The sequence below is a fragment of the Oncorhynchus clarkii genome, chromosome 15, assembly GCF_045791955.1.
Source record: "Oncorhynchus clarkii lewisi isolate Uvic-CL-2024 chromosome 15, UVic_Ocla_1.0, whole genome shotgun sequence".
In the NCBI taxonomy this organism is placed as follows: Eukaryota; Metazoa; Chordata; class Actinopteri; order Salmoniformes; family Salmonidae; genus Oncorhynchus; species Oncorhynchus clarkii.
This window is the reverse complement of record NC_092161.1, coordinates 21975204-21999468: the sequence shown is the minus strand read 5'-3', so window position 1 is coordinate 21999468 and position 24265 is coordinate 21975204. Positions and strand designations below refer to the sequence as shown.

Here is a 24265-nt window from a genome sequence, read left to right as displayed (position 1 = left end):
CTGTGCACAGCCGCGTTGTCTTCTTCTATGGAAACGATATGTATCCCAACACTATAGGTTACACACAGATTTCCCTCTTTTTTTGTCCTTCGGGGACAGCAGTTACCGAAGAAGCCAGGATGTATTTTTTGTCACCTAAAACAACTGGATCTAAATGATCAACGGATGATTTGCTAAAAGGTAGCATGAGATTATCAACCCCCAAAATCAGAGAAATAAAGAGTAATAAAATGAAGTCATCACTATCCACCCCAATAAAAACCCAGCTGTTGGTTGCAGCATCACAGTTTCATAGAAGGGACCCAATCTAGCTAATGTCACCTTGACACACACGTGACGTTCCACTCATCCAAATTAGGTCTAAAGCCAAGCCCTGTAAACAATGTTTGTTTTCTTTCTAGTGCTATCTTATTCTAGGATTACTAATCAAACAAGCCCGGGGCCATCTGATGGGTAAACATCTGAGAAGCTCCTTGGCAGCCGTTCAACTCCCCCCTCTGTAGCCAATGGATAAGAGACGGCTCTGGCAAGCTAGCTACTTACACTGTAACATATAAAAACACATGAAAAAAAGCTTTTGGATAAACTTCCCAGTTTGTTTAATGTAAAAAGAGCTACAATTTCAACAAAACAAACGGTTCGCAAATATGGCAGTTGACACGTTGATATACTTCCGAGCATAGCCCGCCCCACACTTCAAGATGTCACTGTGCTGTTGAGCGGTCTTTTGTACAATCGGATATAAATTACAAAGAAACCATGAGAAGACACATTTCTCAGACAGTGATTGAGTAAAACATTAGTTTTTGTCTTCTGGCACATGCAGGTGAAAATATGCCATTTAAGATATATATATTTTTGGTGCATTCAATTTCGGACATGATCAGTTCAATAAATGTCAATATATTCTCTTTCAACCGTTTCGTCCCCCTTCGTCTTGCTCAGGCTAAAGTCATAGAGTCACTTACAGTGCAGAACTGTGCTATTTGGGTTAGCTAAGGAGTCAGCTTCCCTTTCAGAGTCTCGCAGGTGCTCCGTGTCCACTTTCTCCTACTGGGAATGTTTCTGTGGAGCTCTGTGGCCAAGGAATGTCTTAGGAGCCCACTGTTATTAGGTCCACGTTGGATAGGAACGTTAGAGAAATGTTTGTTTATCCTGCCCACCACAGGTCCCTTTTACTACACGTTCTGTGATAGCAGCCTGACCTTCTTCCCGGTCAGAAACATATTCCTGAGGTCCGCCAAAGATGGCAGCTTCATTTTGTCTTTGTTTTTGCTGTAAACATTCAGGAAGATGCCGAGCAGCACTAAAAGTCCACCCCATAGGTACCTGAGAGGAAATGGAACGGAGAGGCGTGTTACAATCTTTTCGGTGCCTTGAAAGTATGGCGGCTAAATTGAGCGACCGTAAGCTACGAGAGGTTGAAGATAACACGACTCACTGAAAAGTAAAAGGCTTGGAGAAAAACATAAAGGATAGTACAATCGTCATCGCCTTACGTCCAGTCGTTACTGAAATGAACAGAAGACAGAAAAGTGAGAAACATAACAGCACACAACCTTGAATCTAAGTCTGTCACATCCAATGGATATCTAACTTTGTTGATGAGATTACTTTGACATTTGTTTTGCAGTTAATCTCAAAATGAACCTGGAGGTTTCCAGAATCCTAAATAAGATTATGATCGCTCTGATCTGGCATTATTTCAGTCATCTGTAAAATGTTAAAAGTTTGTGCTTTAGATTTTAGAGTGTTAGTAAGGTTATCCATACTCAGACTGTAGAGTCATATGGTTAGTTAGAACTTCTTTAATTTAAGCTTCCATTGGTGGAGAAATTTCTGAATTAAATGTTTTTAAAAAGTCAAATACGGACTTTTTAGTCATAAGAAACTATATGGACAGTTCAAATGAACACTTCGACATGAAAAATTACTTTGTGCGGTTCTGCAAGCAAAGCATCTTCCCAGAACAGAATGGTCTTCTCACCTGTGACTGCTACCAGGGCTCCAAAGAGTTTGATCAAGGCCAGCACAAATGAAATGCCAAAGTACCCCGTGAGAGAGAAGAAGAATGCATAACCGTATGTTGTCACAGGATGCTGAAAGAAAACAAAAGATTCAATAGATTGTCATATCACCATCTTTCCCCCACTTCATATGTTTTCGACAGAGCATCAAACAAAATGCTAACCACAGAACGGTCCATGTCTGATCTATTATAATGAAATACACTGAGAGTATCAAACATTAGGAAAACCTGCTCTCTCTATGACATAGACTGACCAGGTGAATCCAGGTGAAAGCTATGATGTCACTTGTTAAATCCACTTCAATCAGTGTAGATGAAGGGGAGGAGACAGGTTAAAGATGAAGGGGAGGAGACAGGTTAAAGATGAAGGGGAGGAGACAGGTTAAAGATGAAGGGGAGGAGACAGGTTAAAGATGAAGGGGAGGAGACAGGTTAAAGATGAAGGGGAGGAGACAGGTTAAAAATGAAGGGGAGGAGACAGGTTAAAAATGAAGGGGAGGAGACAGGTTAAAGATGAAGGGGAGGAGACAGGTTAAAGATGAAAGGGAAGAGACAGGTTAAAGATGAAGGGGAGGAGACAGGTTAAAGATGAAAGGGAAGAGACAGGTTAAAGATGAAGGGGAGGAGACAGGTTAAAGGGGATGTTAAAATGAAGGGGAGGAGACAGGTTAAAGATGAAGGGGAGGAGACAGGTTGAAGCTGAAAGGGAAGAGACAGGTTAGAGGAGGGGAGGAGACAGGTTAAAGATGAAAGGGAAGAGACAGGGGAGGAGACAGGTTAAAGATGAAGGGGAGGAGACAGGTTAAAGATGAAGGGGAGGAGACAGGTTAAAGATGAAGGGGAGGAGACAGGTTAAAGATGAAGGGGAGGAGACAGGTTAAAGATGAAGGGGAGGAGACAGGTTAGAGATGAACGCTGCTGGGGGGAGGAGACAGGTTAAAGAACAAGGGCCAGCATCCATGTGGAGACACCTTGTAGAGTCAATGCCCCGACGAATTAAAGGGGGCGCAACTCAATATTAGGAGGGTGCTCCTAATTTTATTTTTTATTTTTACCTTTATTTAACTAGGCAAGTCAGTTAAGAACAAATTCTTATTTTCAATGACGGCCTTATTTTCAAATCCACTTCAATCAAAGGAGAAGGGGAGGAGACAGGTTAAAGATGAAGGGGAGGAGACAGGTTAAAGGGAGGAGACAGGTTAAAGATGAAGGGGAGGAGACAGGGAGGAGACAGGTTAAAGATGAAGGGGAGGAAAGGGGAAGAGACAGGTTAAAGATGAAAGGGAAGAGACAGGTTAAAGGGAGGGGAGGAGACAGGTTAAAGATGAAAGGGAAGAGACAGGTTAAAGATGAAGGGGAGGAGACAGGTTAAAGATGAAGGGGAGGAGACAGGTTAAAGATGAAGGGGAGTGAAAGGGAGGAGACAGGTTAAAGATGAAGGGGAGGAGACAGGTTAAAGATGAAGGGGAGGAGACAGGTTGAAGCTGAAAGGGAAGAGACAGGTTAGAGATGAAGGGGAGGAGACAGGTTAAAGATGAAAGGGAAGAGACAGGTTAAAGATGAAAGGGAAGAGACAGGTTAAAGATGAAGGGGAGGAGACAGGTTAAAGATGAAAGGGAAGAGACAGGTTAAAGATGAAGGGGAGGAGACAGGTTAAAGATGAAAGGGAAGAGACAGGTTAAAGATGAAGGGGAGGAGACAGGTTAAAGATGAAGGGGAGGAGACAGGTTAAAGATGAAGGGGAGTGAAAGGGAGGAGACAGGTTAAAGATGAAGGGGAGGAGACAGGTTAAAGATGAAGGGGAGGAGACAGGATTTTTAAGCTTTGAGACATGGATTGTGTATCTGTGCCATTCAGACTGTGAATGGACAAGACAAAATATTTAAGTGCTTTTGAACAGAGTATGGTAGTAGGTGCCAGATGCACTAGTTTGTGTCAAGAACTGCAACGCTGCTGGGTTTTTCATGCTCAACAGTTTCCCTTGTGTATCAAGAATGGTCCACCACCCAAAGGACATCCAGCCAACTTAACACAACTGTGGGAAGCATTGGCGTCAACAAGGGCCAGCATCCATGTGGAATGCTTTCGACACCTTGTAGAGTCAATGCCCCGACGAATTGAGGGCCAAAGGGGGCGCAACTCAATATTAGGAGGGTGCTCCTAATTTTATTTTTTATTTTTACCTTTATTTAACTAGGCAAGTCAGTTAAGAACAAATTCTTATTTTCAATGACGGCCTAGGGGGCAGAACGACAGATTTGTACCATGTCAGCTCGGCGATTTGAACTTGCAACCTTCCGGTTACTAGTCCAACACTCTAACCACTAGGCTACCCTGCCGCCCGAGTGTAATGCTTTGTACACTCAGTGTATAACAGAGAGGGTTCTACTAACCTGAGAGCAAAAGGCCACTGCTGGTCCCAATCCACCTGCACCCAACAGGCCTGTCAATATGTACCCAAAACCGATGGAATAGGAATACAAAACCTTTAACACAATCAAAATGACACACATAAGTCACATTTCTGAGGTGATTCAGGACACTACACAAATGGGTTTACAATATAAATATAACAAGTTGGTTTTAAGGCGGGTCCTCGGTACCATTTCAGAGTTAGAGCCGTTATGGAGCTTCATGGCTTTCTCCTGCACGTTCCCAATGGCAGCATCAGCGCACAGAGCCAGAGAGATGAGGAGGACCCCTAAAACACCAGACACAAATTGCTAAACAATGACAATAACAGCACAGCAATGGATGTTTCTGAATTGCTGAAACAGCATCTGTACTTTTGGAGTGTGGGAAAACCTATAATACATAATGTATTTTTTTAATTTTACCTTTATTTAAGTCAGTTAAGAATAAATTCTTATTTTCAATGACGGCCTAGGAACAGTGGGTTAACTGCCTGTTCAGGGGCAGAACGACAGAGATTTGAACTTGCAACCTTTCGGTTACTAGTCCAATGCTCTAACCACTAGGCTACCCTGCCACCCCTGTATGTGGTACACGGTCAAACTTTTTAGATAAAGCATTATATGTAGTTCTTTAGGAGTTCAAACTCCACATTAAAAAAATACTTTAGTCCCAGCCTAGGTAACAACCCCTAGGCTTAATTTGCCCCAGGCTCATAAATGTCAGTATTCTGATTAATTTGATACAGGTTCTCTGTGTATCAAATACAAAATCACAGTGAAAGGATTTGGATGGTGGAAGTAGTGATCCATAGTTAAACAGTGTTGTAACAACAGGCTCCTTTACTAATACCTAGATAGATAACAGATTCACATGTTACCGGTTGCATTGAAGTTGGGAGCGACTTTACTGTCAGCTAGGGTGAACCAGATGAGTCCCAGGCTCATACAGAGAGCAGCAGATACATCAGCCAGATTGTAGCGTTTCCCTGAAGAAAACAGAGGAGTTAGGCTACAAAGTCACGTAATTCCTCCATAACAGATGACTAACAATTTACCAGAATAGGAAGAGTTGATTGACAAGTTCCACTTGGATGGAAAGTTAAATACAGTCAGTGGATCTTAGTGTCTAGATCTTTCTTCTTGTGATTCGGATTGATCCGACACCTGTCACGACTGACATCTGATCACGAAAACCTTCGAAACAAAAGACAAACGTAACTTTTCGGAGGGCATTTCCCTTTCTGACAAGACAGGGATACGACAGCATATGTGGTGATAAACGTCACTTGGGTATTTACCCCCTCCTTATGGGTCAGGTGGAAAACATAAACACGCCGGCTAGATAGAGGAACTTATGAGCGGCGTAGAAGAGAGGAGAGAAAGGCGCTTCGCCACTCTGCTCCAGATCCAAGCGAGTTGAGAGGCCTGCGTGACACTGGCTGCAGGTCGGGTGGTGCACATGGCCCATACCAAGAGATTTTTTTTCTCTCCAACTTTCTACCGGACTCTTCAACTCAATTAAATCCAAACAGGAGAGAAGAGAGGGTTGAGGTTGGTTGGTGTTGGACACGTAAAATGCAACAAAAAAACAAGAGGAGACTGAGGAGTCTTCCCAAACAGGCCGATAGATGCCTCGGGGGTGACAAGGTGACGCAGCAGGTTGGTCTGGCTTGCTTTCATTCCTCCCTCTGTTCCCCTTTGAAGGGTTCACATCAGATCTCGCTGGCATCCTGAGTGAACGCAGTAGCGTTTCCAACTAGTCCCCTTGGGGGACCCATGGTCAACATCGCAAATGCAGGGAGGGGGAGGAAGGAAAAAAACGAGTGTTTGATCGCTAAGACGTGGAACCTTTATGAAGACAATGTCTCCGAGATGAAAGACAGAGTACTGAGAACTAGGCCTCCTCACCCTGAAATTCAACACTTGCAAACAACCCAAAAAACTAAGCATGGACAAAACTCAGAAATAAAAGTTGAAAAGTTGGTCATTGTTTGGAGGTAAGGGCATAACGGGTGTGAGGTAAGACACTCACAGGAGGTTTCTAGAGAGCCTCTCTTATGATTGACAGTTAGGCTTAACCCCCCCCCCCACAAAAAAAGAATAAGTAATGTGTTTAGTTCATCATTACCCGCATGCAAAAGGACAAACATTATTAGGCAGCATTTTCACGTCTTGATCAGGGCCCATATTCATTAAGCGTCTCAAACTAGGACTGCTGATCTAGGATCAGGTCCCCTTCATTTACAATCATTATGATCTAAAAGGCTAAACTGATCCTAGATCAGCACTCCTAATCTCACTCTTCACAAATATGGGCTCTCATACAAACAAAGATCAACTGCCTTTTGCCACTTGCCTTGAATGAATACGCCTCCTATCATGACAGGAATGAGTTTGCAGCACTTGAAGATGACCTGTGTAGGATAATTCAAGTAACCCAGTGAGGTGTTTGATAGGCCCATGGTCCCCACCGTTAGAAATGCTATGATCATGTACGTCTTCCCTGGTATTCTGCAAAAAGAAAAAGAGCAATTAGCAAGCCTTGTGGGATAACAACAAAAACAAAATACAAAAACTAGCAATACATGGGATTTTTCTGCCATTGAAATCCTTGGGTGGGTGTTTTTTTCCAAACAATCCAAACAGTGTAAGCAAATAAACACTTTCAGTGTAAACTTAAACCAGATATAAAGTATGTAGAAAAGATAAAGGTGCAATATATGTTTTTATAAAATCATCGTTGAGAACTAACAATCACCAAAATAAAAGCTAGACAGTAGTCAGGGAGAATATAATATTTTGAAAAACAATTAATAAAGCAGTATTCGTTTAATTATTATGTTTGAGCAAAAATAACACAGCATTAGCTGTGGCAAAATGCATAGAATTGCAGGAAATTCACTTTAAAATGGTAAAAATGTATCTCAGCTCCATGGCTAAATACATACAAAAGTATTTATATATATATATATATAAGTATACTTATATACAAAAGTATGTGGACACCCCTTCAAATTAGTGGATTTGGCCATTTCAGCCACACCCGTTGCTGACAGGTATATAAAATCGGGCAAATGCAATCTCCATAGACAAATACTGGCAGTAGAATGACCTTACTGAAGAGCTCAGTAACTATCAACCTGACACCGTCGTAAGATGCCACCTTTCCAACAAGTCAGTTGGTCAAATTTATGCCCTGCTGGAGCTGCCCCTGTCAACTGCTGTTATTGTGAAGTGGAAACGGCTCAGCAGCGATGTGGTTAGCCACACAAGCTCACAGAACAGGACTGCCGAGTGTGTAAAAATCATCTGTCCTCGGTTGCAACACTCACTACCGAGTTCCAAACTGCCTCTGAAAGCAACATCAGCACAAGAATTGTTCGTCGGGAGCTTCATGAAATGGGCTTCCGTGGCCGAGCAGTAGCACACAAAGCCTAAGATCACTATGTGCAATGCCAAGCGTCAGCTGGAGTGGTGTAAAGCTCGCCGCCATTGGACCCTGGAGCAGCGGAAACGTGTTCTCTGGAGTCATGAATCATGCTTCACCACCTGGCAGTCCAAATCTTGGTTTGGAGGATGCCAGAAGAAAGCTACCTGCCCCAATGCATAGTGCCAACTGTAAAGTTTGGTGGAGGAGGAATAATGGCCTGGGTTTGTTTTTCATGATTAGGGCTAGGCCCCTTAGTTCCAGCGAAGGGAAATCTTAACGCTACAGCATACAATTACATTTTAGATGATTCTGTGCTTCCAACTTTGTGGCAACAGTTTGGGGAAGGCCCTTTCCTGTTTCAGCATGACAATGCCCCCGTGCACAAAGCGAAGTCCATACAGAAATGGTTTGTTGAGATCGGGGTGGAAGAACATGACTGGCCTGCACAGAACCCTAACCTCAACCCCATCAAACTCCTTTGGGATGAATTGAAACGCTGACTTATTAGAGAGGGACTGCAATAAAAGTCTGCACATCCATTAGCTCTCCTGGAGGATGATTGACCATCTGATTGACCACCCTTGATGTAAAACATTGCAACCAAATACAATGCCTTTTGAAATAATTTTCTCATTCTATATATCAAAGATCCAATGGCTATGGTAGGCTACAAATCTTTTAATTCAGCTGAAGCAAACCCACACATTTTCAGGAAATGTACCTTTTTTAGTTTATTCATACTTATCTTAGAAGTATTTACTTTGCATGCTGACTAGCATGTATTAAATTGAAATGTCCTATACATTGGATGCCCAAATCAAGTATTTACAAAATAAGTTTTAAAGCCCCATAATCCCAAAATAAAGGCAAAATCAAATTTTTTCCCCTAAAATGAATGTTCACGATTCACAAATTATTATTTTGATTCACATGATTCGATTCACCCCGATTGAACCGAATCCCAACTAATACAATGGCGAAGTGAATCATTAATTTTTCAAAAATATTTGTTTAAATTAATAATATGAACTTTGTATGGCCGTATTCACAGGTTTTTTGAGACATGCAGAAAACATTAATACATGCTGATGATAGCTAAACATAACTAAAGGGTACAAGATATGTTTTGAATTGGCTACCTGGTTAATGTGTTCTCTATCATATTCGTCTGGCGCTATGCAGGTCCTACACGCAAACACCAATGTGCTAGTGTCATTCGAATCCTGGCTGATGTTGGTTTTTATTTACTTGATCAAATATTTTACTGTCCCTAAATAAATTACATACCACCTAAGCCCCTTTTGATCCAGAAAAAACCCTAAATACAGAGGTGTATTCATTACAGAAACCGTTTACGAACCAAACAGAGCAAAACGAGAGTTTCTATTGGACAAATGTAGGTAGGTCCCTCCCTGTTTGCTTCCCTTTAAGAAAGGTTTTGCAACAGATTCGGCGGAATTCATCCACCCCAAGATAAAGTGTTGTTGATATCAATAGGTCTTGAGGTAGATCACTGGTTATATTGTTTGAAGTGACAAGGCACATACTGTAGCAATTAACATACTATTAATAGTTAACGGGACAGAGACTGATCATTCTATGATTTAGTCAATCTCAATCTATTTATTAGTGCTGAACGCCATTAACCATGAAATAGTCAGTCTATTGATGTTATTCTCAAGGAAAGCCCTACTGGATCCCCGTCTTTGTTGGTGAACACCACTCCTACTTTTCTTTGTTTGCTGAAGCGCAGAGGCCTAATTGAACTCCATTCCCTTGTTTACCTTCTCCGTTTGTCCTGTGTGAGCTGCAATTCCACCAGTCCAAACAGGGAGTAGAACCCAAACTGTACCAGGGTGAGGTACCATCCGAAGGGCTTGAAACCCTCCACGGAAAATATGAGCTCCTGAAAACAGCAGATAAAGTCTGATAAGTCTACTTTCAAGCCTGTGGTGAGCTAAATCACTACTTTTCCTGTAGCTTTCCACAGTATCCTCAGTGAGGCTTGCTGATAAAATGTCCCTGCTTAGCATGTGTCAACAACCAATTGTATGGTGAATCTGTCAGTCAATCAACCAAATGTATTTTTATAAAGCCCTTTTACAACTGCTGTTTACATCTGTGATGTCACAAATTGCTTTACAGGAACCAGGCGTAGACCACAAAGAGCAAGCAGAACAGAAGCGAAAGCAGTGGCCAGGAAAAACTACCTAAAAGGTTTAATTCTAGAGCAGAACCTGGCTTAGAGGGGTGGCCCATCCTCTTCTGCCTGTACACGGTGGATATTAAGAGTACATTTAGCCATTAATTAAGGCCAGATTGTGAAGAACGTGTAAAACTGTCATATACAGTAGTCTTGCCATAAACTGAAAAATACTATCCGACTACACCCACATCAGGAACGACCATTACAGCAGCCCCATGCCTAGCTGCTTTTAGCTAGGAATTAGCTTACAGTAAAACGGAATAGTCACCGGAAGCTAAATACTTACTCTGTCCGTTGGTCCTTTTGAAGGGGGAAATTGAGAAAAAAACATCTACAGCCCTTACCACGAGCCCGTCCTCCCCAATTAAGGTGCCACCATCCTCCTGTGATATACATGCATAATGATCTGCATGTCATTGTGTCAGTAAGGATAAAACATAGCATGGAACCTTCTTTACTCTTCAGTTAACCCAGACACACACTCTCCTTCTCATGAGTAGCAGACCCTTTTCCTTTCTTCCTGGGCCAATCAAATTTGCCTAAACCTACTGTCAAGTAGGCAGGTTGTTAGCTAGCTAGGTAACATGACTGAACAACGTTGTTTGTTATTAAACCAATAATTAGCGACCCGGGATTAGTTTAATGGTTTGTGAAACTATATAAAATGCGCAGGAATCCCAATAGAAATAAAAATAGGCATCTCCGGTAATATGGGTATGTTTTTAACCGTTTAGAGACAAGACGTCTTCTTTGCTGTAAAGCTGCAAGCACACCGTGTTGCCAAGCACGGCTCCATTTTCCCTCTCTGACCCTCAGAGGATGCATGACATTGAACTTGCAAAGCCTACTCAGACTGATCTTTGTCATTTCATCGCCTGTTATGACCATGTATCAACTGTGCCAGCTTTGCGCTCTGCTCTAATGTAACATATGTACAAATCTAACAACAGGGTCTGAAAGCGGAATAGATGCGCGTGAAGAGCGGACGGAGAGAAGCAGGTGAGGGCAGGTAGAGGATGCAGCTGGCTGTTTACAGCTGCCTCACAGTGATATGCCATGATGGTAAAGTGGATATTGTCGGACCTGATCTATTATAAGAGACTAGTTAGTGGCTGTTGCTTCAACTCAACTGACTTTATAAACATTTTGTAACAGGCGCCAGCAGGTTCTTTGGATCGGTAGGGCTGAAAAGGTTGGTAGTATCATATGAAATGGTACTAAGTTATTCTAAAATGTTGGTATCATAACATTTTGGTAGCCATATTACCATGGTACTAGTATACCGTGCAACACTTATGACAATACTCGATACCATCACTATACACGATTCCAAAACGATACCACAACAACAAAAATAAGATTTATTAGCCAAAGTCACAAAATGGCACTTCATCCAGACAGATAAACTCAGCTTCAACTGTCCAATCGTTGGGTATCTTTGGAGGTTAATATGATTACATTTAAAACATTTTATGTGCATTTTTTGGAGACAGCCAGGTATGCATTAATTTATCAATTATACAGTCATACAATCAATTTGAAAGTGTTTTTACCAATCTAACTACAAAACAACATAAGGGTAATCATTTATTTAATAGGTAAATCTCTACTGATAAACAGGGTAAATCGAGATGTAGACTAGGTTTATTCACAATACAGGTGAATGCATAGTATTCAATAGGAGTGTGTGCATGCATTGAGTTGAGCCTGTTTTAGCTCATTTCATGGCGCTACAGATGACAGACAATCCATTAAGGACTTATTTGATTGGCAACTACTAGGAGAATATATTGTACAGCATTTTCATAGAAGAAGCAATCTCTTCTTTTAGAAAAGTGTGTGTTGTCTCTTTAAGAAAGTAGTAATTTGCGAGGCAAAATGTAGCTGTAGAATCTGACTTTGTGGCTATGGAATCTAGTGTAAACCAGAAGGGATGCGAGGGAGACAAAGAAGTGAATGAGTTTTTAGTGGCGAGGGGAACAGAGTGAATTAATTAAAAAAACAATCAGCTTTGAAATCAGCATATTTTGCACTATGGTATCACAAACAAAGTACTAGGGTAGTGAATTGATGTTGCTTTAGCTGTAAGCTAGCAAGGAAAGTTAGACTACAATTAACGCTGGAAGTTACCAGCATCGTCTTACATTGTAAAATAATTTTAGCCTGTATGGACATTGTTTTGCGAACAGTAATGAACGGTTTCAACATTTCTACATGCCGTGTTGCATTATTCAAGTGTGTTAACTGCTGGGCAGCATGAGTGGGGAGCTAACAATGCAGCCCAGACAGCTCTAGCAATGAATGCGCATGTCGAGCAGGCTCTTTGCACTATAACGGGCCGCACCGATATACATACTTGGTCCTCTGAGTCAGGTGAGACACATTAGACAGAAGTACCGAACTTTACAAAATTCTAGTACCAAACCGGTTTGTATAGAAAAAGTAAACACTACAGTATTGTCCACAAAAAAATGCTAGTAAATACTACAGAAATGTCAGCAAATACACTACAGTCCGCAAAAATATATATTTTTTTTACTAGAGTATATACTACAGTATTTAATTTGCATATACAGTGGCGCAAAAAAATATTTAGTCAGCCACCAATTGTGCAAGTTCTCCCACTTAAAAAGATGAGAGGCCTGTAATTTTCATCATAGGTACACTTCAACTATGACAGACAAAATGAGAAAAAAAAATCCAGAAAATTACATTGTAGGATTTTTAATGAATTTATTTGCAAATTATGGTGGAAAATAAGTATTTGGTCAATAACAAAAGTTTATCTCAATACTTTGTTATATACCCTTTGTTGGCAATGACAGAGGTCAAATGTTTTTTGTAAGTCTTCACAAGGTTTTCACACACTGTTGCTGGTATTTTGGCCCATTCCTCCAAGCAGATCTCCAGTGATGTTTTGGGGCTGTTGCTGGGTAACACGGACTTTCAACTCCCTCCAAAGATTTTCTATGGGGTTGAGATCTGGAGACTGGCTAGGTCACTACAGGACCTTGAAATGCTTCTTACGAAGCCACTCCTTCGTTGCCCGGGCAGTGTGTTTGGGATCATTGTCATGCTGAAAGACCTAGCCACATTTCATCTTCAATGCCCTTGCTGATGGAAGGAGGTTGTCACTCAAAATCTCACGATATATGGCCCCATTCATTCTTTCCTTTATACGGATCAGTCGTTCTGGTCCCTTTGCAGAAAAACAGCCCCAAAGCATGATGTTTCCACCCCCATGCTTCACAGTTGGTATGGTGTTCTTTGGATGCAACTCAGCATTCTTTGTTACCAAAAAGTTATATTTTGGTTTCATCTGACCATATGACATTCTCCCAATCTTCTTCTGGATCATCCAAATGCTCTCTAGCAAACTTCAGACGGGCCTAGACATGTACTGGCTTAAGCAGGGGGACACGCCTGGCACTGCAGGATTTGAGTCCCTGGCGGCGTAGTGTGTTACTGATGGTAGGCTTTGTTACTTTGGTCTCAGCTCCCTGCAGGTCATTCACTAGGTCCCCCCGTGTGGTTCTGGGATTTTTGCTCACCGTTCTTGTGATCATTTTGACCCCACGGGGTGAGATCTTGCGTGGAGCACCAGATCGAGGGAGATTATCAGTGGTCTTGTATGTCTTCCATTTCCTAATAACTGCTCCCACAGTTGATTTCTTCAAACCAAGCTCCTTACCTATTGCAGATTCAGTCTTCCCAGCCTGGTGCAGGTCTACAATTTTGTTTCTGGTGTCCTTTGACAGCTCTTTGGTCTTGGCCATAGTGGAGTTTGGAGTGGGACTGTTTGAGGTTGTGGACAGGTGTCTTTTATACTGATAACAAGTTCAAACAGGTGCCATTAATACAGGTAACAAGTGGACAGAGGAGCCTCTTAAAGAAGAATTACAGGTCTGTGAGAGTCAGAAATCTTGCTTGTTTGTAGGTGACCAAATACTTATTTTCCACCATAATTTGAAAATAAATTCATTAAAAATCCTACAATGTGATTTTCTGGATTTTTTTTTATCATTTTGTCTGTCATAGTTGAAGTGTACATATGATGAAAATTACAGGCCTCTCATTTTTTTAAGTGGGAGAACTTGCACAATTGGTGGCTGACTAAATACTTTTTTGCCCCACTGTACCCTGCCCATTCCCCTCCCCCATGTCACAATTTGTGTCACCGGTAAGTGAAAAACCTAAATGCCAAGTATAGACCATATATTGTGTAAACTATGGGTATAGAAAAGAGCAGAAGTTTTCTGTTTTGGTATTTCTCCAGTAGATTTCCTCAAGGAGAAAGCTCCCCACTTCTATGTCAAAGATAATACAACAAAAACATATTGGTAAATACTACAGTAATATCCCCAAAAACACTACAGTAAGTAGTACAGTGTACCATACTAGTTTGCAAAAACACTACTGTAAATACTACAGTATACTACAGTCCGCAATTCCTATAGTATATACTCTTTCTTTTTACTACAAAATACTGTAGTAAACTGCAAATACTACGGTATACTGCAGTAAATACTACAATATTCACTAAAAACAGCACAGTATTCACTAAAATCACTACAGTGAATAATACAGTATTCCTACCATAGCATACACTATAGTATTTTTGTTGTTGTGGGTAACATCACTGAGGAACTGCATGGGTCTACAATAGACCCACGTTCTGTTAAATTCTACCTTCCATTAGCTGTTTTTTCCCTCAAATTCCCCTGCATAAGGACCAAGCCTACAGACACAGTAAGTATAAATCAAGTTTTATATTTCAGCAACACTAGCGTAAATACTAGCATTGCTAAGAGCAGCTACCCCATGCCCTAATATCTGAACACTGAAGTAAACAGCTGAAAACAGTTGCAAAACGTTTCACAACTGTTTCTATTGGACAAATTCAGGCAGGCCCCTCCCTGTTTGCTTCTGTTTGGTTCCTAGTGAATACACCCTAGCCCTCGAAAACTCTCGGCATCATTCTGCCTTCTCCCTACAGTTCTCAGCCATTAGCTTCGCCCACGACTGCCTCAAGTGAACTACAATCCTGACGCTGTGTTTTAACATTTAGAAAAGTAAAAAATCATTGCATGCAATACGGCTATCAAAAACATATGGTCCTTATCTTGCACCAGTGAGAAAGAAACCTTCAAATAACAAACAAACACTTACTGTAGCAGTTTTGCACAGATCCATACTACACTTTTGCTTCACTTTACGAGTTACGCTCACACACAGGTCTCTTGTCTACTGCCTGTTTTCAGGAAACAAGCACTGTAACATGGAGATATGGCTGTGTAGGAACACTAGCCCTAACAAGGGTGTGTATCAATTTAACCTTTCATATTTTTTTGTATTATTTCTTGCTGATATGTAAGATATGGTCCTATGCTTCCAAAACCGCAAGCGATGCATTAACAAACCCCCCCCCCCCCCCCCCCCCAACAGAAGACGCCTTCATCCAAAGATTCTTATGTATAATCTAATGGAACTGAGAGTCATGATCAAGGGCTAACTACACCCCTGCTTACTTGTAGGTAGCCATAGATGAGGTAAAAGAGGAAGACACCCGCCGTGCAGATGCAGAACTGGGTAGCTGTGTTGAAGCTGCTCAGGTTGATGCCTAGCACTCTCAGCTCCTCCACAGACTTAATGTGCGGAGACATCATGACCTCGCTGGAAGACGGGATGGAGATAGACAGGTGCTTCCGGGCGTTGTTGTAGTTCATCAGGCCGAATTTGGCACTCATTGTGTCTGGGGATCAAATACAGTACTTAGGTAGTTTCAATACTTTGCTTTCTGTTGCAAAAGGGTGTGACAGGCTATATACTAAGGATGGGAAGATGAGGAAGAAAATTGGTCTGTGTACTTGTATGCATAGTAGCCAACACGTTATTGTCTGTATCAGGTATCTATCACCGACACACATTGACCGATTCAAAACTGGCATAGCTAGATAGTAAGCTAGGGAATTTTACCTGTAACAAACAAGGACAACAGCGCAATTATCAATTATCCGATATCCCGTGGGCGTTTCGGGATTTTACTCCTTGAGATATACAGCACTACTAAACTAGCTAACTATTTGATTGAATACAACAATTACTAATTGCTAGCTACTTAGATAGCCAATCTACCTATCTAGTTAATAACAACTGCAGTGAGTTGAAGCGTGGGGAAAATCCTAAAACGACCACTTAACATTTCAAAACACCAACATATGACATACATTCGAACTTCGACTTTATTAGCAACAGAGCTATTTTCTGCAATTCAAAATTACATTTAGCTAACTTCTTTACAAGCTTAACTATAACGTTTTATTTTTACTTAAAATTCTAACTAGCTACCTGGTTAGCTGCTACAAGCTAGCATGCTAGCTGAACAAAACTTCCGGGTTTGAAATGTGAATGCTGCGTTGTTCTTCAATCGATTCGGATTATTATAACGTTTCCAGAAGTGACGGATCCATGTTTTTAAGCTATTGTATTGACATTTTAATTATTTTGATGCGAAAAGACCTGTAGCACATTTGATAACTTGCGAACCGCTGCTGCTATCTCCTGGCAGCAGCCAACAACTTCCGCTGAGTGTGATTCGTCTCGAACTATGACCTCATTTCCCATTGGTGGAGGGAACAACACCAGGTCAGTTGAAAAATGAAATGCACCTAGCTACATTCGTATTGTAGCCTGCTCAGTCGGTGCAAAACAGAAAAAAATAATTTCCCATCACATCGTGCATTATAGTTTGCATTGAGAAGTTTGGTGTTATAGATATATCCACACCCTACCTACCTTGTCCAGCGCTGGATGGTCTATAACTTCTTAAACACATAGGATTACTTAATGTACACACCGGTCTTCTTGTGTGTCTGCAAATCATTTGTAAACAGCAGAACCAGTCCTTCCAGACAGTCTACTTTTCAAGGAACTGGAAGGTAAAATGCTTATTCATATAATCATTTCTTGTTTTGTGTTTACTTTACTTTGTGTTTACTTTTTTTTTTGCAATTCAGCAAATGGTGAAATATGAACTCACTGGACATTATTGACAAGAATCCCAGATAGAACATGAATTGCATGATTTTATATGGCACTATTGCTCACTAAATGCACCCTTTGTGCTGTTATTTTTTATTTTTTGATTCAATGACAACGAAGCAAAACCAGAGGCAAAACTTTGACATATCCCTTGTCTGACCGAGAAGGACCGACCCTGTCCTGTGTTTGATGTTGACTCTCCATAGGGCCTTAACAGCTCACGGTATGATCCCCTCTTCCCTCTGATCCCCTCCCCCAGCCCGTACTGTATCCCTCTGCCCTCCCCCCATCCCTCCTCCCTCTCCGAGCTGTCCAATTCTCTCCCTCTCCGAGCTGTCCAATTCTCTCCCTCTCCCAGTAGATGACATGGCTTTTCCGTCCACACAGGAGGTTAATTCACTCTAGGATGGCATTATTTCCTCCCAGCTCTTTGACAATATAAAAATTCAGAGTGGACAGCTCAATCCCTCTTCCATCTTAGATTTGATTGTAATGGTATTGCCTTTTGTCCCTAGGAGGCCTCCAGCCGCCACGGCCGGGGCTATATGACACTAAATAGCCAGGCTACAATTTTCAAAAAATTCTGTTAATAACTCATTTTGAATGGGAACTTGGGAGCTGCTTGGCTGGCCAGTCCGGCCACATCCCTTAACCCCCACTACTCACAGGTCACCTCCTATACCTAAAAGGAGCCCAAACACTAAATGCAAGGGGTTAATTAATGTCTCTGAATTTACGAGTCCCCTACCTGTTACGCTGCATTCCAAATAACAGTCCCAAAGAGACACAAATGTCATATTTACAGCCTGGCTGTAAAAAAAAGCTATTCAGCAATGCATGGTAGTCTGCATGGGGCTGACCACTTTCTTTTCCCATCAAACTTTACAAGTGTACCCATTCATCAAAAATGATGGATTTATGTAATAAAACCCATTTCCTCCCCATAAGACCCTTTTAAATAATAAAATAATTATTTATTGATTGTTAAAAAATGTACATAGTCGTGTAATGGCTTTGCACCAGCGCACAGGACAAACCTGTGATAAATAAAGGCCAGAAAGAGAGATGAAGGGAATGAAATTACTTCTGAACCAGTCAAATCTGGATTAAATATAGCCCCTTGCAGTTTGGATCACAAAGGACATTAAATCCTTTGGAGGCTCGCATGGATCTATGCATGTTCTTCTTGCATGTTCTTATTTGAAAGACAAAGTGCAGAAAGAGCATCAAGCTGAATTGCCTTTTCAACTGAGACAGGTTGTTTGAAGACCACTGAACAAATTGAACATGGTTGTTTTAGTCATTCTGCTGTTGGATCGTTTTGAACTCAACTGTTGTAATGCAAAGTTTGAGCAATCAAATGTGGCCTTGTAAAGATGACTCAAACTTAAATATCCATTGATAGGGTGGTATTACAGTATTCAAAAATTGTGTATAGAAATGTTTTTTCTTAACCCTAGCAGATGGGATGGACACAGTACAGTCTGAGAGCTGTCTTTCACAGTACCATCCACTGATGACCTATATGTTTCTCCCCCTAACCCACTTGCCTGAAATTAAAAAGAAAATGACACACACACACACACACACACACACACACACACACACACACACACACACTCACCCTTCAACCCAAAGTGCCAACTTCAAAATTGGAAATACCAAAGGAAAATTACACTGGTGCTCGTCTTATAAAAAATAATCCCTACATTTATTTTGTCATAAAAACCCCTATCTTTTTCCAACAACGGGGGAATGGACCTCTCGAAAAGGATTGCGGAACGGTATAATATCACCCAATCCTTTATAACATTGAGGGTTTCTTAATAACCCATTTATGTTTGCTTTTATCCCAGGCTAAAGTGCCTTCTCTGTTGTCTCTTTCTTGGGCTAGTCTGAAGCCTCCTGCATGCGACGGAAACAGATGGTATCTCCACTATATTACTTCTCAAAGCACTCATATCCTCTCTCATGTTATTTTCTTTGATCTGCTAGGCTTGCTGGTCTCACATTTTTTATTTTTCCTTTTTTTCACCATCCCTCTGCGAGTGACCTAAGAAAAGTGTGGCCATATTGGGGGTGTTACAGATGCTCAGAATGTACTTCATATGTTCTGTTTTGGTAAAAGGAATGCATTGTATTGTGAGTAAGACCTAAGACCGATATTCACCGTTAAAAATGGCTTTCAAAACTCAACTGTCTTCCTAAGTATTCAAGTAAAAATACTTATTTTGTCCATTTTCATTTAGTCCCTTAGCATTACCGTGAACAGTGAAATGTTGCTTTTTCACTGTAGTATGACCAAAGCAAGTCCAGGCAATCCATATCAATTATCTGAATTTGACAACTGATGTAAGGTAGCCTATTAACTGATTCTATTTCTTGCTAAGAGCTAAACCATTTGAACATGTCTCTTTGGATTTATGTGAAATACCTTGGGACTGCTTCCCATGCCCCTTAGGCAACAGGTTGGTAACATGAATTCCTTACCATATAGGCTTTACCTCACTACATACAATTGAATACACAGTTGTTATACAGTATTAACAATATAACATTTCATTTGTCACACTCACAGAATACGACCGGGGTAGACCGTGAAACGCTTACTTGTGAGCCCTTACCCAACAATGCAGAGTTAAAAAGTAAGAAAATTAGCCAATACAAATTGAAAATAGTAACACTATAAAGAACAATAACTAGGCTATATACAAGGAGTACCGGTATGGAATCAATGTGCAGGGGTACGAGGTAGTTGAGGTAATATGTACATGTAGGTAGGGGGAAAAGTGACTAGGCAATCTGGATAGATAATAAACAGAGTAGCAGCAGTGTATGGGAAGAGTGTGTATGTGTATGTGAACCAATGAGGGAAGAGAACCTAGTAAACTACTACATACTCGAACTCAGGAAGGCAAAGAGGCTTTGGTTTTCTTGTTTCTGTGCAACCAGGAGGGGGAAGCATACCTCTTTGCAAGTTGGACCAAAAGAGAAGGAAAAGAAAAGTAATTAAACAAGCAATTTGTTAGGAATGGTGTCTGCTTATCCAATCTGTAAATATGCATTTTTTTCTAATACATAGAGACAGAAAACAATGTGTTTGTTGTCTTCTCAGAGAAGTCGGTAAATGACATGCATGTTTCATTGCGCATTCATTTAACCTGAGCCGTGTATATGAAGCAAAGGGATTGGCAAACAAATGATGTAGTGTCATTTAATTAAGAGTTTTGCTGTGAGCAATAATACTGTTTTTCACATAACCTTTAACTACTTAATGGATTTGAGAAGCTATTACCTTACAAGATTTATTTTTCTAATTATTTTGAATATTGTCAGAAATATGAAACGTCAATCAAAATGGGGATTAGTGCAATTTTTGTACATTGTGCACTCATGGACTTAGAATGATACAAGGCCTGATATGTTTACAATCCTAGGGATATGTAACATTTATGCTCTCTGACAAAGGCCTTCCACACGGTATTCTGATTTCAGCCTACATTTGCTTTTCCTTTTCCATTATTCTCTCATATGTGTTATGATAGTAATGGAATTAACTATTACAATTTTAGTTTGAGCAATTAACCTGAATTCCAACCCTAATAAATGTTTAAAATATATTTAATAACTTAATATATGTCGTACAATATATTTATGATATATTGGGATGTTATTACTCACACCCAAATTGGCCCCTGATGCCTCCCATAGCCCCACTCCACCTGCGGCCCACATCTGTGATGAACGACACTGTGTCCCAGGGATTATCACTCAGCCTGGCACATTTAGGAACGCCGCTAAAGTGGCGGAGAAAGTTTATTTAGTTTGCCCTGAGGGCGTCCGTGGCAACAGGCAAAACTTTGTGTGTGACGTCAGGCTCGTTTTAGTGTGGATCTAACTTAATAGTTTGGAAAGGACTGGCACATGTGGGCACATGGGCATAGTTTTTTAGCTGGCATCCCATTCCAGGTGCCAGGACCCCCATCTGATTGCACAGGGAAGCATGTAATCATCATGAAAGCCTCTGTGTGCGTTTCTCCTCTCCCCACCCCATAAACCAGCAAAATGGATTGTGTGGTCAGGAAGGAGAAAATGAAAGAAGAGAATGAAATTACAGACCTGGCTGAGTGCACAAATCATGCATATAATGTTTTATGGCTTGCCAGAAGAATTCAACACCTGTGGCTCACTGTGGCTGTAATTGCACGTGATGCACCAGATTTCAGGGCCCTTGTTTGTCTTGGCAAGGGCAGGTTTAAGAGAAGAACTGATAAGGGATGGAAAGGAGGGATCCAGGAACGCCTGTCGTTTAGTTCTTGTAAGACCCCTTTTGAACCACCCACAGCCCACACAGGGAATGCATCATAGAAGCTTAATTTACCATTGTAATTACGGTGTTTGTTTATCTTTACCTGGATTTGGTGGTAAAAGGTGGATGATGATTAATCAGATCAGGATGAGTTGAAATGGAGTGTAAGTTTGCTGTTAAGTTTAATTAAACAAGGCAATCAGAGAGCCATAAATTCAACACAGTGTGACCAGCCCTGTCTGAACCCGGTCCTGGCAAAGGCTGATTAACGCTGTGAGAAAAAGCCCATTCTGCAAAATGCAGGCTACTGTAACCTATCCAAGTACAACTGATTTCTCAAGAGTTGTTTTAATTAACCCAAGGTGTAGTAATAAAGAGCAATGTCAAGGAAAGATAGTTTGCCATAATATCACATTCTCTATTAAAATTACTTCTATTTAATTTGCAATCCTGAAAAATCTCTCCACTTCTATTTAATTTGCAATCCTGAAAAATCTCTCCACCGCTATGTATTATCTAAAGTTTTATTCATCGTCTCATCTCTGAGACAGAACAAGTATTGGAGGGATGGATGGCTAGATCTCAAACAAGACAACAGCGTGAGACATCCGAGAGCGCTCTCTCTCTCTCTCTCTCTCTCTCTCTCTCTCTCTCTCTCTCCCTCTCTCTCTTTCTCTCTCTCTCTCCGTCTGATGCTTGAGCCAAATTGATTACCGTACTCCATCTGCATCAGGCTGGCTGCCTCCTGTGCTCGCCACGTCGTGCCTACAGCCCAGAGTTAGTGTACAATTACATATAGTTTAATATATCTGCTGAGCACCTTTAAACAAGCATCACAAGTCCAGGAGGTGATTTGTCTTCCAGCGCCATTACTCCATCTTGATAGGCAAAGATTGCTCCTAGCCATGTTTAAGCATTAAATAGTGTATTATTATTTCACATAAATCAAGCTGGGATGTAAGGGGGATTCATAAATGTTGCATTTCTCTGACAGTATTTTAAACCCCTTTCTCCACAGCGTGGTGGAGTTTCAGAGGGAAGCAATTCTACTCCCTCACTCCATAGTACATTAGGGATAAGCATATCAGGGAGGTATATTCAAAACAATGTATAATGCAGTTTAGATTCAGTTTAAACTACTTGCAACACATTTGTCATTACTGCTGTTCCCATAACAAGAACTACTACTAATGCTGCTGCCAACAACTACAGACAACAATAAGCCTACTCTTACTAATTTTATGCACTTTGAGATGATTCTATAATGAAAAGCACTTTCTAAATGTAATGAATTATTATTATTGTTATTATTATTATTACTACGCTATCATTAAACTGTTATTGAAATATTGGTGGAAACTGTCGACGCTATTGTCATACAGTTGCTGTGCTTCTCTTCACAGGTAGGATGTGATGTCACACTTGGTTCCTTTTCAGACAATTTTTGTGATTTTTGTTTGGTGCAGTGTGAACACTCCAAAGGAACTCAGACCCCTGAAAAGAGCCCCCAAAGCTAACCGAACTGAGACCATCTCAAGAGGTGGTCTGAGTTCGGTTTGCCTGATTTTTTTTTAGGACAATGTGAACGCAAAGCTCCCCAGGTGCGCTTATCATTATTCCCTGACATTGGTGTCACAAAAGAGATATGATGATGATGTGCAGGTTCGCGGGAAAAAAATGTGTGCTGTTTTTGGATATTGATTAGCGATTGTCAGTGACGCACAGAAATTCCAAAATGTGTGGAGTTTTTAGTTCAGATTATTTGTTTGTAATATGTGATCTATGAAGCTAAGAGAGCTTCATAAGCTGTTTATTGATTGTGGGGTTTGAATAGTGTGAGAAGACAATATATTTGGTGAAAATCACAACATAGGGTTCAAAATCTATTCCAGCTCTTAAAGGGACAGTAGCCTACCTTGGGTGTACAATGTACAATTGCAGCTTGATTTATTCTGCAGTCATTCTATTGCTATTTATTCTGTTACCAATCAAATGTACATGTTAATAGTATCTTCTGATTACAGTTATTATGTCTCATACTTTAACTAAATGCAATTTATTAGCTTCAAAATATAAGTAGGCATATCTAGCTGTCCGATAACACATTCTGATTTGAATGGCTTGTTCTGCAGTTTTGTAAAAACCCAGAGTGCATGTTGGGAAAAGATCTTGGTTCCTTTCTACACATAGCAATGTGAATGCAAAGAGGACTCGGTCCACAAAATAGGTAAAGTGATTCAAAGGCAAGGTCAGTGTGAACACAAAGAGAACTGAGTCCTTTGCTTTTGTTTACCCTGAAGTTCACTCTAAAGAGGACTGAGATCGGTTCTTTTAAAGAGGACTATGTGAAAACGGCCTAAATTATAGCAATAATGACAACTCAAAGTTAAGTCAAAATTATGTTATATCACTTTGTTGGACAAGCGCCCCTGCTCATTCAGAAACTCTCCCCAGGAAAGGAAATGACTTCATACAGGAAATGGGATGTCAACCCTACACATGGACAGGAATACGGTGATTTAGTCAAAGTGACAAAGGCCTTTTTTCTCAAATCACTGCAAATTGACTGTAAAACACAGGCTACAATGATAAGTTGTTTTGGTTACTCCGATGACACTTCACACATTCAATTATATTTCCTGTATTTTTTTGGCAGTCTAATTATTAACTCTGCTGTAACAGTTGACAGAAGTAGAGGGAGGGGAGGGGACTTGGGTTAGTTAGGGTGCCATGTTAGAGTTGTTCGTTGCTAGGGACTTGGTACTATACTCATTTTATCCAGCTAAAGACAATAAAAACGAGAGGAAATCCTCTGAATCTTCACAAACAAATCAAT

General features: G+C 40.7%; 1 protein-coding gene across 1 annotated transcript; it reads right to left on the bottom strand.

Annotated features, from left to right (window-relative positions):
• Positions 1-575: 575 nt before the first annotated feature.
• Positions 576-16686, bottom strand: LOC139367043 (solute carrier family 35 member B3). The gene is made up of 10 exons (XM_071104999.1): positions 16428-16686; positions 15608-15831; positions 9658-9779; positions 6800-6954; positions 5322-5429; positions 4633-4730; positions 4423-4515; positions 1988-2099; positions 1442-1511; positions 576-1329 (listed from the first exon to the last, which is right to left on the bottom strand). Exons 2-10 carry the CDS (start codon positions 15824-15826, stop codon positions 1179-1181), a joined length of 1128 nt encoding a protein of 375 aa, XP_070961100.1. The 5' UTR covers positions 15827-15831; positions 16428-16686; the 3' UTR covers positions 576-1178.
• Positions 16687-24265: the final 7579 nt, after the last annotated feature.

Bases quoted from the DNA above. Each gene is read 5' to 3' on its own strand.
- LOC139367043 (XM_071104999.1), bottom strand. From the start codon at position 15,826: ATGAGTGCCAAATTCGGCCTGATGAACTACAACAACGCCCGGAAGCAC. The intron at 4,731-5,321 runs GTAACATGTGAA...CTGGTGTTTTAG, and splicing joins TCCCAACTTCAATGCAACCG to GGGTCCTCCTCATCTCTCTG. The intron at 4,516-4,632 runs GTACCGAGGACC...ATTGTGTTAAAG, and splicing joins ACGGCTCTAACTCTGAAATG to GTTTTGTATTCCTATTCCAT.